The sequence below is a fragment of the Coturnix japonica genome, chromosome 5 (assembly GCF_054131305.1).
Source record: "Coturnix japonica strain WE chromosome 5, WE-NBRP24, whole genome shotgun sequence".
Lineage (NCBI taxonomy): Eukaryota > Metazoa > Chordata > Aves > Galliformes > Phasianidae > Coturnix > Coturnix japonica.
The window spans coordinates 10,677,094-10,695,538 of record NC_140667.1 but is presented as its reverse complement, the minus strand read 5'-3'; the positions used below and the strand labels follow the sequence as shown (position 1 = coordinate 10,695,538).

General features: G+C 50.1%; 1 protein-coding gene across 10 annotated transcripts in view; it reads left to right on the top strand.

Annotated features, from left to right (window-relative positions):
• RASSF7 (Ras association domain family member 7) overlaps nt 1-18,445 on the top strand; it is a 31,549-nt gene that overhangs the window by 5,693 nt on the left and 7,411 nt on the right. For 4 of the 10 annotated variants that reach the window (XR_014946365.1, XM_015863729.3, XM_085548361.1 and 1 more), the window contains exons 1-2: nt 4,924-4,977; nt 17,618-17,771. Coding sequence is in view for 9 of the 10 variants with exons in the window: in XM_015863729.3 (XP_015719215.2) it covers nt 17,669-17,771 (103 nt within the window). In the remaining variant the exon portion in view is untranslated. Of the gene's footprint in view, nt 1-2,453; nt 2,631-3,212; nt 3,247-4,923; nt 4,978-15,463; nt 15,612-16,619; nt 17,008-17,617; nt 17,772-18,445 lie in introns of those variants that run through there. The other 6 variants (XM_085548357.1, XM_085548360.1, XM_015863731.3 and 3 more) reach the window with 5 other exon arrangements.

The window sequence follows — 18,445 nt, the reverse complement described above, 5'->3', positions numbered from 1 at the left end:
CAGTGACCATTGCTACCTCTGGGCCTCCAATCACTGGGGCAAGCACCTGACAGTGTGAAGCACCTGTCATTGTTCACGGTGGGACTCTCCCTTTTTTAATGACTATGTTAATGACCCTAATCTGCTAGTGTGGATGTGGTTAATCCCACAGAAAGGCAGAAGTTCACAGACTGTTCCTGTTCTGCCTCCTCATGTGTCACTTCACATCCTATCCTAACCTAACTGTCCCCTGCCCTGTGACCATCTGATTGCACTGTGCCAAGGACAGGTAGCAGGCTCCAGCCCTTTTGGCACAGCAGTACCCAAGATAGGGCAGTAACAAGCCAGGCCAGGGCCCACCAGCCCTTGGGGGAGTGACACAGGAGCTGCCATCCTGAAACAAGACACACACTTGGGGTGAAACCTCTGCTGTGTGTGTGGGGCCCCAAAGCAGCCTAGCGGGAGTTTTTTTTCCAGGAGCAGACTGTTGACTTTCGGAAGCCAAAGGGATCCCAGCATCAGAGCAGGAGGAGGGTTGCGTTTCATAGACGAGTCACGGTGTATTAAATGTAAATGAATCTGCAGCTTGATGGACAAATCAGATCAACGCTGAGAAACCCAGCTCACGGCAGGGGATGGATTTGTAATGGGGAATAGTGCATCGGTGCACCAATAGGGATGAATGGCCAGAGAGGGAGGCAGCCAGGGCTGTGCTGCCTGCAGCACTGCAAGAAAGAGACATCGCGGGCTCTGAGAAGGGAGGTCAGGCTGGATAAACAGTGGCCCTGTCCCCATCAGAGAATCACTGAGGCATGAAGAAAAACTTTAACAGCTGCAATGCTGCTTTTGAACCTCCTAGTAAAAGGGGGGTCGCAAGGTCAAAACTTTCAATGCCTCTGGGAAGGAGGGAACGTTTCCCGGCAAGGCTTTGAAAGCCCCTCACTAAATTAGCATGACCACACTGCTAAATGCTTGGGAAACCCGGACTGCTCGGGTCGCAGGCTCCCCCAGAAGCGGGGAGGCAAAGAGCTGCTGCATTCCCATGCTCAATGACATAATTAATGGGGCTATTTCCTAGGCGAAGGCAGATATTGAGAATCCTATCCAGCACCTGGATGGGAAATAAAAGCCCATTGGACGTGCTCTGTGCATCCTTTCTCCCCCACCTTACCTCCTGACAACACTGCCCTTTCTCCTTTCTGTTTCTACCTCCTGTTTTCGATCTCTTCCTTTCTACTCACCATCTTCTTGGTCTTCTTCTCTGCTGTTCCCAGTGTCATGCAGCTCAGCTCACTGTTGCAGCAATGAGCTCTGGTATGTGTGCACAGGGGTAAGAGATGCTGGCACAAGCCAGAGCACTACTCACCCTCAGCTGTACATGGGGACCATACCCCTCAGCTGTGTGGGAAATCAGGAGCTGCAGCCTACCAGCCTCACTTCTTTCTACGTTTATTGCTTCTTTTATGAGAGCACTGATCCACATTCTGAGTTATTTACCTCCACTTTGAATGCACATTTTACCAGTAGATTTTCCAAGAGCTAGACAGCAGACAACGCATGTTTCTGCTGGATGGTGCTAGGAGGGACCCTGAGATTTCTGGCTGTTATCTCACCACCTTCTTTTTCCCAGCACTGCCTCTGCACTCAGCACCCATTTACCTGTGCTGTGGGTTTCCTGGGCACAGCTTTTTGTGAGAACCTTTGCACATCATCACCTTCACCACTCCCACTGCTGCAGGTGCAGAAAGCAGATCGGCACACACAGACACAGCAGCTGCTGTTATTGCTTTTGGAAAAGAGCTGTACGTCTACAAGGTACAATCCAAATATGTTAGAAAACCAGTGTAGCCCTGCAGCCATCAGTGCTGCTGTTTGGAGCTGCAATCCTGCAGGCTGCTATTGAGCGTCCCTTTTCCTATTGCAGTTGCAGAAGGCAAGGGCTCAGCAGATTTCCAGAATGGCTGCAAAAGCAGAATGAGTACTTCATTGAATGAAGCAGGCTGGGAGATATCTAACATTATAGAAGGCTTGTTCTTAAAGGAGAAAGGCCAGAATTCTGGAAGGATCCAGGAGTTGTCCGGCATTCCTGACCCAAGCCAAGCAGGGCTAAGGTGGGAAGAGCGGGATCTGGTTCTTGGTGCACTGCAAAGCTCTGCAGCTCCAAGCCCTGTTTCAGCTCCACTGTGATGCTGCGGTATCTTTACTTTTCATTCCTCTTGTTGTCCTAGAAACAGAGCAAAAATTTCTTCCAGGCAGGCCCTTTTGTTACACTCAAGGCAGCATCTTGTCTCTCAGCAAAAAAAAAAAATAAAAAAAAATGCACTATTACATAATAAAATCCTTGGGAGAAAAATAACACCGGGTTCAAAGCCTTCTAAAGGAACATGAATAAACTTCACACACTCCAAACATTGCTGAAGTCCATCCTGTGCTCCATATCTGAAAGGGCTGGTGGGCAATTCACAGGGTGAGCAACATGGGGGAGAATGGGAAGTGGTCGGGGGGATTTGTGTTCAGTCCTGGCCCTGTAAATCCTGCTTCTCATTCATTCTTTACTCCCTAACACAGGAAGCAGAAAAGGAATTGTCTTTTGCACTGAGACATCACTGGGTTTTCAGTCAGGTCTTGTGAGCTTGGAGCCTTTAAGGATGGTAAGAATTCCACAGACATCTACAGAAGTTTCCATAGGAGGGCACAGCCTGGCCCAAAGTACAGTCAACCCCAAAGCAAAAGGCACCTGAGCTGCATTTCCCAGGCATGCCCTACCTGCCTTTAGGATAACTGTCACACAATTACAGGCCATGCTTTATTTATGGCCACATCCACGGTCACTGTCCTCCCTTTGGCTTTAGATTACAGCTTTCAAGGGGAGGGGGCTCTGCTGAAAGAGCAAGTCAGTGTACCACATGGCACTTGCACTCTGGGAAAGCTGTTCCCTTACAGGGCTCCCCTGGAATCACTGGGATTTTGGAGGAGGTGCATTATCTGAGAAGGAAGGCCTCTTGCTGGGAAAATGCACCCTTCTGCAGGCTGAGCCAGGTGCATCTGTATTTATGGGTTTGGTTTTGGTGCTATAAAGACCCATGAGATTTGGGCTTCCAATGGGGTTAAGTAGCTCAGAGAAGCCATTTTCTCAGGTGTACAGTGAAATCTCACTGCTGGTCTCTAATCATACCTGCTCAGAGCAATGAAAGATTTCTCTCTTTTTTTTTTCTTTCTTATTTTGCGTGAAGTTCCTACCTGGGAAGAAAACCCAAAGAAGAAGAGGTGAGCACAAATCCAATACTGTTATTTCTGGGTCCATCCCTGCCAATGGCTCCGGTGCCACCAGTGTCCCAGCTTCAGGAATAGAGCGGCACAGGGTTACTGTCCGGAATTACAGGGTCTCTCTAGTCCATGAGGAGCTGGAAGAGCAGAGCAGCATGGAACTGAGCCTGGATGCCTTTATCTGTGCCCTCTGGACACCTCGAGGGGCAGAGGGCAAATATGGATGGGGACTGCAGTGTCTTTTCAGCTTGGATGTGCAGTATGAGAGGTTGGTTTGTTTCTCACAGCCACAGCTTTACCTTCCCAGAGATTTTCAATCTCTTTGCAAGGTCGTGAAGGTAAAATGCTTTCAAACTGTGAATCTTTTTATTACAAGGCAGGGAAAGGCAACCGTTCTAACTCATGGCAAAGGAACCGCTCAGCTTGTGTCTGATAAGGATCTGGGAAGAGTATCCAAGCTAATAAATAAGATATGTATCTCCCGAGAACAGCTTTTGCTGCTTTCCTATATGAATCCTTGTTCCTTCTGCACTGTGAGCTCTCCAGGGCATGGCCCGCGTTACAGAATGCCAGCTCCATTATCTGATTGTAGGAGATAATAATTATGAGGAATATGTCAGAACAACAGAAAACTTCATTTAAAAAAGAAGAAAAACAATTAAAGCTGCCGAGTGACAACCGCATACCTATGTATTGCATCACGTACTAGTCCCAGCAGCCTCAGTGCAGACAGCTGAGCAGTTAAGGGTGTCCTAAGCCTGGTGAGCTCCATGCAAGGTGTGGATTAGTCCAGCAAGTGTAGGGTAGCACTCACTGCATTACAGCAGCAGGTTGGGGGGTGATGGCCTTAAGTTGCACGAGGGGAGGTTCAAGTTGAATATCTGGAAAAATTTCTTCTATGAAATAGGGGTGAGGCAGGGGCACAGGCTGCCAAGGGAGGCCACCTCCCACCCCTTCTCCCCCAGCTGCCCGCAGCTCATGGTGAGGTGAGGGGCATGCAGGTGAGTGGCCTCAGTGGGGCCCTGTGTGTTTCCAAAGCCTCCAGGGTGTCGGCAGGCACCTTGCTTTCCCCAAACCTGTCCAACCCGTCTCTCTCCCTGCATGTTTCCTCCTTAGCGTGTGCTTAAAGCTCCAAAGCAGCCAAAATGCAGCAGCCTGCAGTGCTTTCACCCCAGCTCTTGCAGGCTCCCTCCTCAGGTCCCAACAGTGATGGCAGCCCCGTGGAAGAGCTTAATCCTCACAAGAGGGTTTAGCTGCCCTGATGAAGAGCTCCATAGGAACACGAGGTATATCTTCGTGACTGTGAGGGTGACTGTGAGAGCACTGGAACAGGCTGCCCATAGAGGTTGTGGGGTCTTCTACTCCGGAGATATTCAAGACCCGCTTGGATGCTTTCCTTTGCAGCCTGATGTAGGGAAGCTGCTTTAGTGGGGCGCTGGACTGGGGGATGCACAGGGGTCCCTTCCAGCCAAGGTGTCCGATGCGATTTTATTGTGATTCAAAACACCTAAATAAATAGATAGATATATAGATAGGCAGATAGATAAATAATAGATCCAGAATTGGAGACCCGGAGGCAGAAGGTGCGTGGGGGGGAGGGGAGGGGCTCACCTGGGAGAAGGGCGGAGCTGGGGGCGGTGCCTCCCGAGAGGCGGGGCCGGGGTGCGGCGGGGCTGCGGGGCTGCGGCGGCTCTGCGCTGCGGAGCGGGGCCGAGGGAGGAGCGGCGGCAGGTGAGTGCGCGTTGGGGTCCGTTCCCTTCCATTGCGGCCGGTGGAGCTCACGGGGAGCCGCTGGTTGCCCCGTGGCATCGGGCAGCGGTGCGGCCCGTGTCCGCAGCCGGCCGAGCTCCGGGGAGGGTAGAGGGGCCCTTCTGCTGCAGCTACAGCTGCAACTGCGCCGGGGCCGCCGGCAGCCCCGTGGGGTTTGCGGTACCGCGGGGATGGAGCTGGGAAACGGGGCCCTGCTGCCTCACCTCTGTCTCCCCGCTGTATCCCCGGCCCAGCGGAGCAGGTGGTGCTTGGCTGTGGTCTGCCCCGAAATAAGTTGGGAGCAGTTTCCAGAGCAACTGCAGCTATTTTGGTTGATTTTTCAGCTTGAAGGGGCTGGCTCGGGAAGGCTCTAATCCCATTATTTTGGGGCTGTGGAGTGAAATAAGCGCTCGGCGAGGTCAGTCTCGCAGCGCAGGGAGGCGGGGAGGCCGCGATCTGCTGCTGGGGCCGTGGAAACCGGCGTTTGGGAAGGAGTTGGGGACCTGTGTTCGTAGTGGCAGCGTGTGCTGAGCAGCTGGAGCTTGGGGACGGGAGTGTCGGAGCGTGCCTGCTCTCCCCAGCCACAGTGCCACCAGCACAACACGCCTAAAGCCCGCTCCGAAGGGCAGCATTGCAGAGGAACAGCGTCGGGTAAAGCAGCCACTGTGGCTTCGAGGTCTCAGCTGTGCACGTTTGGGGTGTCAGTGCATCCACCGAGAGCAGTGTGTGCGTCTCCCTCTCCTCTAAAGGGAAGGAAAGGCAGAGATGGCTCCAGATCCCCCAGCAGGGCGTGGAGAGGGGTTACATTCCTCAGACACGGGTCTAGATAAGCGCTGGGCTCCTCGCCGCATACTTCTGATGCCTTCTGTGAACTCCAGTGGCACTCACAGGTTGTTTTGTAACTTTACTTGGAGCATGCTGCAAGCAGGCAGACCAGCTCTGCCCAGTCACGATGCTTTGCATTGATCCCTAAAAGCCCCAAAGGGAGCCTGGGGATGGCACTGCTGGAACAGAACAGGTGCATCACGATGGCATCATTTGTTGGGATTTCTCATGGATGGGATCCATGTTCGAATCACTGAGTGCCTTTGCAGAAGGGGTGTGAAGGGGAGAGAGGGAGCTTTGTCTGCTGCTCGCTCTGAGCCAGGGTCAGGCTCCAGGGGATGCTCAGCAGGCTCACTGGGCAGGAAGCTGGCCCTGCAAATGCAAAGCAGTGTTGTTAAAGGCATCCTCCAGCTCTCCTTCTTCAAGCATAGTGCTGCAGGATCGTGCTTGTATGACAAAAAAAAAAAAATGCAGTTTGAGAGGTTGTGTGCCTTTTATCAGGAGTGGCTGAGTGCAAAGCATCCCCAAGCACTTCTCGCCCTGCTTATCTGGTGGTGCCGAGAAGGGGGCTGCTGGCTTTTTGCAGTGCAGGAAGTTCATCCCACTGGTGCTGGCTGGAATGCCAGGAATCCCCACCACCTCCCTGGCACCGTTATCTGCTGGGAGAGTCCCAGCATTGCGCCTGGCCCCTTTGGTATATCTCCCTGCTTGCTACCCTGTGCCCCTGAAATAGGTGACGTGGTAAGTGAGAAGTTCCCACCAGCATAAATCTCCTTAAAGCCTTTTTGCAACTTTCTCATTAAAAGCATCCCAGGGGATGCTCAGAGCTGAGTCAGAGGAGCATCTTTCCCCCCAAAGTGAGGATGAAGGGCTGGGACAGAATGGGCTGTGCTCCAAAACCCACGTCTCCTGGCCAGGGGGTTCGAATCCAATTTTCATCGTTATTTCTTCTCTTTGAGGAGTGTGTTACTGCTATGCTTGGTTGCTTTGGATACCTGCAGGCCCAAGTGAACGTGCTGGGGAATTTGCCAGCCTTGCCCAAGCCTTTTGGCAGCAGGTTGGGGCTAGTGAAAGCGGCTGGAGTGAATCATCTGAGGGTGCTTCGTTTGCTGCTCTTTGAGAGGTAACGTGACCAAAAGAGGTAGTGGTGTAATTACTGAAGATACCAGCTTGCAGGAGCATCTGTGCCAAAGTGTTTTGGGGACTGGGTGTAGAACATCCAGGTAGAACGTGCCTTCTACCCATTTAGTGGAGATTGGGGTTGTAGTTGCCTTTACCCTTGTTCTGTGCTGCAGAGAAATGCTGTAAGAACATCTGCCAGAGACCCCACTACCTCACTTTATCCAGGCTTTCATCCTGCCACCCTGTCCTTTTCCTCCTCTGTGTTGTGGGAGGTGACCCAACTATCCTGCTGTCCCCATCCCCACCATGCCCACCAGCCATGCCACATCAGTGCCACATCTGCATGCAAGGTAAACTAGAAGGAATCCCTCTTAAGGATGGGTTGCTCTGCATCTAGGTTTAAAGGTGTGAGGGATGCCTTCGGTATTAGCTCTTTGCGTGGTTTGTTGGTTTTTTTTTAAGAGCATCTTTTTAAGGGATGTTCCTCTATCTGTTCTGACTTGTTTATGCCCTTGTAAACCTGTGCAGTCAAATTAAGTCATAAGTGTGTCTACATGCAGGGTTTTAAAGAAAATCCCATTATTGTAGATGACTACTAACAATTTCATGTCCTTCCATTTTTCGGGTGCCAAGCTCATGAGCTTCTAAAAGCAGCTGATTATCTTGCTTGTTGTTGGTTGGAGTCAGCACTTTCTTGAGGGCTGGGGTGCTTCCAGCTGCCCCGGGGTAGTCATCTAGAATAACTTGTTGCTTCAAAAAAAAAAAAGAAACCTCTTACCTGAAGACATGGGTGGGTCAGCCCTGAGCTGGAAATGCTGGAGCAGGCAAATGCTGCCTGAATTTGGGATGGTTTCCTCTGCTGCTTCTTAACCTGCACTGAAGCATAGAACCTGCCAGAGCTCTTGATGTTAAGAGCCTTATCCCTGAACCTCCCTGTGGCCCTAAGGTGCCTCCTGTGCCTGGGAGGACTGAGGACAGGAAGGGCTCTGGGAGCAGTTCACAAGTTGGAGCGGGTCAGGTGTCTTTGGTGCCTTGAAGTGTATAATAGCACTTCAGGATCAGATTCCCCTATCATGTAGCTACGTGGCTGATGGGTGGAGGAAAGTCCTGGAAGAGCACTTATAGGGTCTTTGGTGGTTTAAAAGGTGCCTGCCAGGAATTGCTTCCCCAGCAGGTGAGAGCATGTGTTGGGGAGCTCATCGCTGCCTCTGGATGCTTGCCCGAGGCTTCTGGTGGTGTGCAGGAATTGGATGAACACCAGAGGTATTTCTAAATAGGAATAAAGACGAGGTGGTTTTGGAGGCTTTGTGGTTGCTGTTTTCGCTTTATTGGTTGTTTTTTTGTTTGTTGTTTTTTTATTTTTATTTTTTCCTCAGATTCTGACAATGTTTGGAGATGGCAGCATTCTTTTCTGTGAAGAATCCGATGTGTTTGTGGTGTGAAGGCTGGGGTGGATGAGGAGGTGACCTTGTACCTCTTAGTACATTCCCAAGGGAATGGCTTGGAGCTGCATTGAGGGGCTGAGCGTTAGGAAAAGGTTCTTCCCCAGAGGGTGGCAGGCATGGATCAAAGCTGACAGAATTGAGGGAGCGTCTGGACAATGCTCTCAGACATAGGGTTGGGACTTTGGGTGGTCCTGTGTGGAGCCAGGGGTTGAACTCAGTGATCCTGTGGATCCTTCCAACTTGGGCTGTAAAACGTTCAGAAGGTTCATCTTCCAGCAGCAACCTGAGTAGAGCCTGTACTGCATGCAGCCTGAACATCCAAATGCTTCTGAAAACCCAAGATTTTTGTTGCAGTCCTCACTGCTTCCATTTGATTTTACAACACCGTCTTGTTGAAAGGGAGTGATTTGTACCTCCTGACAGGTGGCTCCCTGCTCCATGACCAGGCCCTTGCCAACATTTATTTTTGCAGAGCTGTTGACCAAAATATGAATGTGGTTTTGTGGGTAGCCCCCTGCGTTTTTGTGCCTGATAAGGGATGGAGTTGCCTGTGAAGATGCGCCTCTATTTTAGTGCTTTGAAGAGCTTGTTATCTCTGGGTGGGTTCAGGTTGGGACTGATGGCACCTCTGTCTAATTAATCACGTGTTGAGGTGCTGTGAAAGCAGACTTCTAAAATACACAAGTGTCTTATCAAAGGTTTCAACCTGGATTAATTCTGGGCCTTTTGTTTGATTGACTTGGTGTCTGTGAGGGAGAGAGAAAGAAAGGAGTAATTTCAGCTCTCTACAAGCGGTCATTAAAGGCCTTTTTAATCCTACAAAGTTATAAATAAACATCCATGGCAGCGTGCACCTGCATATTCATTAGAGCATCCTTGTTGCTCCCTCTGGGGGCCCTGCAGTGCGTCCTTGGCGAGCGGCTGTGCTCCAAAAAGGGCAGGAAACTGTGAGTTACTCTGGAAATGGAAAATAATCTGGAAGGTTATCTATGGTTTTTCATTTGGCAGTTTAATTGCCTTTTCCCTTGTAAAAGGAGTTGGAGTGACAAGAGGATCGTTGCTGGCAGCTCTTCTGTTGGAGCCTGGGAAGCAGGCTGGGGAGGGAGAAGAGAATAGAGCAATATTTTGGGGTCATTTGGCTGCTTTGTGTGCCTGTTGGGCTATGTGACCAGCCTGAACTTTCCTATAACTCTATGGAAATGAAATTCTCCATTTCTTTGAGGTGAGATGCAGAGAGCCACAGGGCAGGCTGTGAGTGCTGTCCTTTGCAGCTGGTCCGGCTGCATCTCCTCATCTCTGTGCAGGACCACGGCTGCATTTTTAGAGAGAAACCAAAGCTGTAACACCAAGGAGTTTGGTGATGCTGCTCTCAAAATCTCAGGTTTCTCTGACAAAACAACAAGTGCTCTTGATGGATGTCTCTGCCATGGCTGCCTCTCCCTAATGCTGTCCAGACATGCTGTCAGTGTGCTTGCTCGGTTATCTCCATCCTCTCTTCACTTTGCACATGCGGTCACTTCAAACAACATAGGACACCGGGTCGCAGGATGGATGCACCACCCACACAGAGAAGTAATCCATTTTAGTGGAGTTAATAAGGCAAAATGTTTAGAGTAGACAGTAGAAGTGGTCTATTGCCCATCAGAGCTCTGCTGCCTAATAAGGCTTTTTAAATCACACAGCTGTTTCCAGAAAGCAGCAGTACTAGTCTAAGGGGAGCAGCAATAATATCCCCTTAAAAGTTTTTATAGGGTCTGATTCCCACAGTCCCTATGTCAGCCCATGGCAAGGAGATAGTTGAGGTAATTCTGAGTATTTCCAAGGCCAAAGCAGGCTCCTCTGCCTCCAGATTTGCAGCATTCCTCCTGCATCCCATGTCATGATAAACAGAAGCTGTTTTCTGTCTTGAAGAATAGTCTGCATGTAATAACGAGGGAATATTCATGAGTTACATCATGCTCCTCTTCTCACCTGCTGTGGGAAGCAAGCATGATGGAGATGCTGAAGTGCCTGGCAGGTGCATGCTGCAGGTGTGTTGTCTAATAGCCTTCAGGGCCTGGCATGTACCAGCTGTGCTGAGTGCTCACCAGAATCCTGCTCCGAAGGAAGAATGGAGGTTCAGGTTGGATATTAGGAAGGATTTCTTCTCAAAAAGTGGTGGGCACTGGGACAGGGTACCCAGGAGTGTAATTGCCATCTCTGGAGGTGTTTGAGAAGAGGTTGATGCGATACTTAGGGACATGGTTTAGTGGGCAATATTGGTGGGAGGTGGACAGTTGGATGGGCAGCACCTGCAGGATGAGCATTGCTCATGACAGCTGGAAAGCATGCACCAGATTTTCATATTAGAAGTCAAAGCCTTGGGGGGAGTTCAGCCCTGAAAGGTGTTGAAGTCCAGTCATCCAGGCTGATCCAGGCCAGCCTGGATCCAAAAGGTTCCGGACTCATCCTGTGCTGGGAGGTGGACACCTAAGTGCTTTCCCAGCTTCTCCTCTGAAGGGCTGAGCATCTTGGCAGGCTCATTGCACAACTGAAGATAAGTGTGGAAGTACAAGGTTTGACTTATCTATAAGAGCCTTTCTCCTCTAATCTAGATGCTGCTTCTAATTTTTCTTCACTGCCTTGGGAAAAAAACTGCCATGGATTTACTCTTGTCTGCTTTCATATAGTTGTTCTTCACTCATGTGTCTGAGGTTGATCATAATGATTACAAAAATAGCAGGTGCTGCTCATGTTTCCCTCAGAAACCTTAATCTTTATGGCTGACTTTAATAGCCAGCCTTGCTCTCTTCCCCTCTGAATAGTGACTGTTAGTGCTGTTTAGGAGAAATACGGTGCATTAAGGACAGTCCTTCTAGGCTGTGTGCATGCACATACTCATCCATTGCACATCCATCTAGCCAGCTTTCAGAGTTTGCAGCAGTTGTGGTGTTGTTTTTGGTTTTTTTTCCTCTGTTTATCTTTTTATGTTTTAATGTATGAGTTTCCTGTTGTTGCTATGGTCTGTGCTTTGCTCATCAGTAAGGTACTCTGGGGAGGTACGTGACATGTCTTCAGTCTTATCATTGCCCATGATTAGTGACATTGCAACACTGCTTTGCTGGCATCAGGGCAGGATGTGGTTAGCCATTAATTCAACTGCAACTCTAGGATGGGACACTGAGTGACCCAGCCCAGGTGCCCGTCACCTCCTGCATCGGTGAACTCCATAAGATGTGGCTGCTTGGATGCTGGTCTTGGCTTGTTTTTTTTCTGTTTTTGTTTCATTTTACCCCCTATAAATTCCTTTGCTGTTTGCAAAGCATTTGAGTGGGTTTCCAAGCTTGAAGGCTACAAAGGTGGAGCTGGGATGGGGTGAGGCTCCTTCTGCAGTTTTGGGCACTTTGCCAGTCTGCCAGGGCTTGAGCCTCCCTCACTCAAATCACTACCCAAGTATGTGACCCTGGGGACATTTCCCCATCATGAGCAACCCCTGGGCTTGAGGGTATGCCCCAGTTTTGCTGGCGTGGGCTTGCAGATCCCTGTAATTTGCTGGGGGAAAGTGGAGCAGAGCATCCCAGAGCCTCTGTTTTGTTCCTAATGGAAGGTTGCTTGCATGGGGCAGGCAGGATGTTGCTTGTGGCTTTCCATAAGTGTGCCTTCTTTAAGATCCTAGTGCTGGCACAGGTCTGGTTTGGGGTTCCAGGGCACTTGTGTGATACTCAGTCTATGGCTTTGGTCTCAAACGATGTTTTGGGTCTTGAATGCTACAAGTGCCAGATGATTGGGTCTTCCTGGTTAGGGCTCTTCAAGCCTTTGCATGCAAAAAGCTCTGGAAATGTGACCTTAACTTGTGCAGAAGCTGAGTGCTGGTTCTGTTTTTCACATGGAAAAAGCCACTTGCTATGAGAGCACAACAGAGATGGGCTGTGTCTGGGGTTTTTCCTGGAGCAGTGTGGGTGCTTTGTGCAATGCGTTTCTCATAGCTTTTGTACACAGGGGACAATGTGGCTGCAGAATGACAAAGGAAGGACAGGATGGAAGCTGCCTTTGGGCTGCCATCATCAGTGACACAGCGAATGCTCTGGTAGGACCTGTTTGTCCCCACTTGAGCTCCTGTGACCTCCAGCAGCAGCTCATGGAGTCACAGAGCTAGGGCAGGGCTTTGCTTCATGCTCTCTGTGGTAGTGGGAGCATTACCATGGTCCATTGCAGTACCCTTTCCTTCTATTTGTCCTTCTCCAGTGCTGCTCACTTCTACCTTTGTGCAGGTTGCCTTTGCTCAAAGAACTGCCCTGTTCCTGGGGCTGGCCCAGGCCAGACATCTCATTGAGTTGGGGCTGCAGGATGGGCATCATCACAAGGCTTTGGTCCTCTGTAGACCTTCTCCTGTTCTGGCTTGTGAGCCACTGTGCTTTCCCTGGTGTGCTGGTCCTTTCTGCACCTTAGTAATAGGAGGCTTCAGTTCTGCAGGAGGGTTTTAGCAAGTGGTGGCAGTGCTCAAGCAGGCGTTTCTGTCCCAGCAGCTCACAGCGGATTTGCACATGGGCAAGTATGATCTCTTCAGTGTTCAGGAGCTGGGCTGGTACCTCGGGCAGGGAGGGACCTGGGAAGTGTTACATAGCTACTGGATGTGTCACTGCAGCAGCTGATCACAGTTGGTGAGTCACTGCCAGCACTCAGACATGCAGGATGGCAGCACGTGGCTGCTCCTGTCGCCACTTGCTGTTTACTTGTGTGGTTTTTTTCCTTCTTCTCCTGCTGCTTGAATAGTTTCCTGTGGTGTGGGATCACACATGTGGGTTGCTTCCTACGTGCCTGCCTTTCCCAGCTCTGCACGTTTCCTCCCATCTCAGTCTTCTGGTGCTGGGCTTTGTCCCCAGCCATGGTCACCCCAAAACCACCTGATCACAGCAGGGTGTCCTGCCCTATCCACAGCACAGTGCCTGGGTCTCTGACACATCCTCTTTGGGCTCCCAGTCGTCTGAAAGCTCCCAGCAGTGGTGCAGGATGGCAGCATTTCTGGCTTTTCCTTGTTTTTTCCCTTTCTCCTGGCCAGTCCCAGCTCCCTGTTCATTCCAGGGTGTTGAGGACATTCCTGCCTGTCTGCAGACCTTTAGTGGGGGGTTGCTTTGAGGCACAGCCTGTCCCCAGGAGCATCCCACCATCCATGCATCCTGTGATGCTCAGCAAGTGAAATTGCCAACCAGGCGAAACCCTGCCAGCCTTGTGGGTAGGAGCTGGGCACAGGGCTGCTGTTGGGGTCAACAAGGGAAGAGAAACCCAGGAGGATTTCATCCATGTTTATCAAGCACAGCAGCCTTAATTACAGGCTGAAAATTACTTGTGCGTGTTTGAATTTAGATCCAGAGGCACTCCTGTGGTGCAAGCACAGATTTCAAAGCCTGTCTGTGCGCTCGCCCTGGCACAACTTGCTAGCAGGACTTCTCCCTGCTGCCGGTGCTTCAGCTTTCCAGTCAATAAAGCAAACAGAAAACCTGACCCCCAAACAGAAGCTCTGCTAGGAAACATGTTCGCTGCTGCTTTCAAAGGTGATGTTTTCCATGCTGTGTTTAGCACTGTCTGTGTGGGGTCCAGATTTTGATGGCACAGGGCAGCATGCCCTCAGATGCTCTTGTGCTGGATCTTCTCCTAGTCCTTCTCACCAATGTGAGGAGCTGTGGCTGATCCCAGGAACCTGGTAGAATGGTAGCAGTGCTTGTGAAATCCGCACAATTCCATCAGCTGATGAGATGTGTTCAGCTGACATCATAAAACACCTCGATTAGCAGGAGGACCAATTGCTTTCCCTTTTTAATTAAGGTAATCCAATTGGACAAGAGGGAATGGCCAAAGTTGTGCCAGGGGAGGTTCAGCTTGGATATTAGGAAAAATAACTTATCTCGAAGAGTGGTGAGGCAGTTACATGCTACCCAGGGAGGTAGTTGAGTCACTGTCCCTGGAGGTGTTCAGGAGCTGTGGAGATGTGACACTGAGGAACATGGTCAGTGGGTATGGTGGGGTGGAGTGGGGGTTGGACTTGGTGATCTTGGAGGTCTTTACCAACCTTAATGATTCTCTGATAATCTGAAGTTGGCTTCACAGTCCAAGCTTTAAAAGCAGCTTCAATCCACGTGAGAGTGAAGCTTTGTTTAAATATGGACTGAACATTTTCTGAGCTTGGTTTTTTCCAACTTAGACTTAGATGCAGCAAAAAAATAAAGCTGTAGGATCTGGGAGTGTTAATTTATTTAATTATTTTTTTTCATGTCAGCATTTGAAATTCCAACTCCCAGTTAGGAAATTTGTTGAAGAAGTTGTATGAATCATCCATACCATCAATTTAGGACCAAGCACATGGGAAGGGAGCAGAAAATTAGTCACTTTGTTAATCTGCTTCCAATAAAAGTTATTTAGAAATCCATGGAGGGGGTGAGGGTGGGGGGGAATAAATAAAAATGAGAACAGCTTTTGGGAGTGCTATCACGCATCCCTGTGCTGGCACCACAGCCACCCGCTCGCTTCTCTGCACTGTTTTGGGGCTCTTCTCTGCTCCTTAGTTTGTGGTCAAATGGGTTATCAGAAAAGCTGTTTCTCACCTTCAAATATAGATGGTGGAAAGCTGTCAGGCCAGACTGGGCCATGGAAGCTTTTATAGCAGCCATGATAATGCTGCCTTGGAAGAGCAGATAATATCAGGTGAGTCCTACCTCTGTGAAAACAAACCCTTCTGGCTCTGGGTTCTTTCCTAGTCTGGAGAGAGCATTCAGGAGGGGTAGAGGTTGAGGGACTGGGCCAGGCTGCAGGACATTGGGAAGCTCATTAATAGGGCTTGGAGAAGCAGGGAAGGATGCAGAGATAACGAAGTGTGAGTGTGGTCAGGGAAAGCTGGGGAATCTTACATCCAAGGACGAGCTTTGCATTCTTTGTAGCTATAACCTGCTCTCTGTATTACCACTGTGGGAAATCCAAAGGGTCGCTTTCCCACCACCGCAGTCAGGTTGAAGCTGAAACTCCTCCACAAGAGGCAGAAGGCTGCGTCACGCCGCTCCCTGCTTTTCGGTGCTGTGGGCCAAATGCTGGTAAATGATTGCTGGAGGCTCTTGACCGAGGCGGGGCCAGAGCTCCGTTTGCACCCAAACAGGTGCCTCTACCCCCACAGCACCCCCAGGTGTCCCACAACTGGACCCAGCACTGTTCGTCACCCCTCGCCTCACCAACTGCTGGTATTTTGTGTGGGGAAAGGTGAGTCCGCTTCCTTTCACATTATTCAGTCCTCAGCTGGCTGGTTTTGCTTATTTATTTTCAAACTAGCCACTCCTGGCCTATGCTGGGGCTCTGCCACGGGATACATTTTGCTTGGGAGAAGCCTGTCTCCATGGGCAGCTCAGTACTCGTGGTCAGTGCGTGGCTTTCCAGGACATACCACCACCCATATTGGTGTTGGTGTGCTGTCCCCCAGCACAGTGGTGACCTTGTGGTGGGTTTTAGGGTGGTGCCTAAGCTCAGCAGCATGGCCGAACTTTGTTCTGTGGCGGGGGTGGGTGCTGGATTAGCTGGCTGCTCACTACCAGCCCGGAGCACACAGCAGGTCAAAATCCTGCCCGAAACCAGGCTGGGCTCCACCTGGCAGACACTGTGCTTGGTAGACCCACTGTGTGCAGGACCCAAGGTCCTTTTGTCACTGCCGGTTTCCCTGTTGGCACCGCCAAGTCAAATATAAGTGAGCTCAGCAGGGAGGAGTCCATGCCCAGGTGACAGCTACGCTCCCATGGGCATTCTGTGGCTACTGGCAATGTGAATGGGGCCAGCTCATTTTGTAGCAAGTCCCAAAACACCATGAGTGAAATCTGAAAATTAGGGATTGATTACTCCGCTGTGGTTAGTGGAGAGATTTGTGTTGGATCAGCTAAGTGCTCCCTGGGGCGTGGATTTGGCTTTTGGGCTTGTTCTTCAATAAGTTGTTCTGTCTTGGCACCGTCAGATCTCCCATTAGAACAGCATTGTGAAACCATCTTTCTCCAGGCTTCTCCTGGCCTTTGTTGTGTGACAGCTACAATTTCTTGTTGCTGAAGGTGGGAGCCTTTCAGCCCTTGCTTTGATTTCTCAAGTATGGAAAAAAAAACAAAAAACCCAAAAAACCCAAAAACAAAAAAACCACTAAAAAAAAACAACCACAACAAGACCTGTTTTAACTCAAGTTAAAGCTTTCTCCCCTGCTCTGGTATCTGCTCTCCAAACTGACAGCTGTCACAGTGTGTTCACAAACCTTGGGAATGGAAGGAGAGTGACTGATGAGTTGGGTTAGGTTTGGAAAGCAGCTTGGGACCCACCAGCTTTCCTAGTCCTGCTCACCACACAATTCCTGATAAGTGGACTGGATGCCATTGGCCTTCTTGGCCACCTGGTCATTTCAGAAGTGTTTAAAATGAGGGTAAACTTTGAGTTCTTTGAGTTTCTTTGTGTGGATTCTATTTTATTACAGAATCATTGAGGTTGGAAAAGACCTCTAAGAGCATCTAGGCAACCCATCAATCTGTAACTACCATGTCTGACAGGTCATCCCTTAGGAGCTGCAGTTCTTCCACTGCTGGAAGATACAGGAGCTTTCTGTGCCCATGATAACAGGTGTCAGCACCAGGTGGGTGCTGTGTCAAAAGAGGCGTCCAAGCTCACCATTTAGCAATGCTAAACGCGGTCTTGCTGCTCTTAATTTGTGATCATCAGTGTAATGACATCCTAATGGCATTACCAAAGGTTCATTTTCAGTAAAATAGCATTTCTCATGTGCTTCCTTATCCCAACCTGGCTTTGCAAACCAAGAGGCTTTTTTCCCCTCATTTCTTAATCCCCCTCAGAAAACTGGAGATAGAGTTAGATGGTTTATAACATGCTCTGTCTGTATCTTCTCTCAACAGGAGAGTGTGGGTGGGAGGGCAGTGGGAGGTTCCTCTGCCTTTTAGATATTGTTTGGAAACTCCTGAGTGCCACATTTCCAGATTGTTGGAGAAATGGCAGTGGGAGTCCAACAAATCCTTAGAAGCCTGCAGTATGTACAGGGGCAAACCCCACTGCTTCTCACTCAGAAAAGACTCGATCCTGCTGGCCAGGCCTGCACTGGGCATGGGGCTTTGGGTAAGGTAGGTTGGAGGGTTGTTTTGCTTTCGGCAGGTGAACATCAGTATTGTTAACAATAACAACAAAACCCCATGTGTACAGGAGCCTGAGCCCTTGTGTCTTCTCTCCTGCAGGGACCCCGTCCTGCGATGCCCCAGGGTGCCTGAGGCCCAGCAGCCACAGGGATGGAGCTGAAGGTCTGGGTGGATGGGATCCAGAGGGTCGTCTGTGGTGTCTCGGAGCAAACCACTTGCCAGGAGGTGGTCATCGCCCTGGCACGGGCCATAGGTAAGCAGCAGGCTAATCCAGAGCCACCTCAGCTCCCAGGATCACACTAGACTCCTTGACCTCTGTCACTGCCATGGGTTTTTGTCTCCCTGCACCACGTCAGAGACTTGCTGGGGAGACAGCCAAAATAAATAGCTTTTCTTTGGATAGATGCAGGTAGTGTGGCCAGGGTGCCTGGATGCTGGTGCTTACTGCACTCTCACTGTGGTCAATCCTGCCTTCTAGTGGCTCAGTTTCAAAGTGCTCTGATCCTGATAGCTTGCAGACTTTGAGCAGAGATGCTCTCCTTCAGATTTAACCCTACAAATCAAAGCCATTCCTCTCTTCCACCTTCACAAAAAACAACACAGTGCTTTCTCCTCCACATCCACTCTTGAGGTCATGTTTTCTTCTGGAAGCAACAAGGCAACACTGGTTGATATCCTCAGCTATTTCTGTGCAGAAATGCCACTGTGGAGGTGCTGAACTTTGCAAACAGACATACACATCCTGCGGACAGGGGTAGTGCAGGGCCTCATTACTGGAGGGATGTCGTGTTGTGCCCTCTGCCGAGAGCTGCTTATGCTCTTGGGTGTCTCTGGAGGCATGTGGTCCTCGTCCTTCCATGTGGAAACGCATTGAGATTGCAGGCAAGGTTTCCACCAGCTCCCACCTCCTGCAAGATGCTCCCCTAC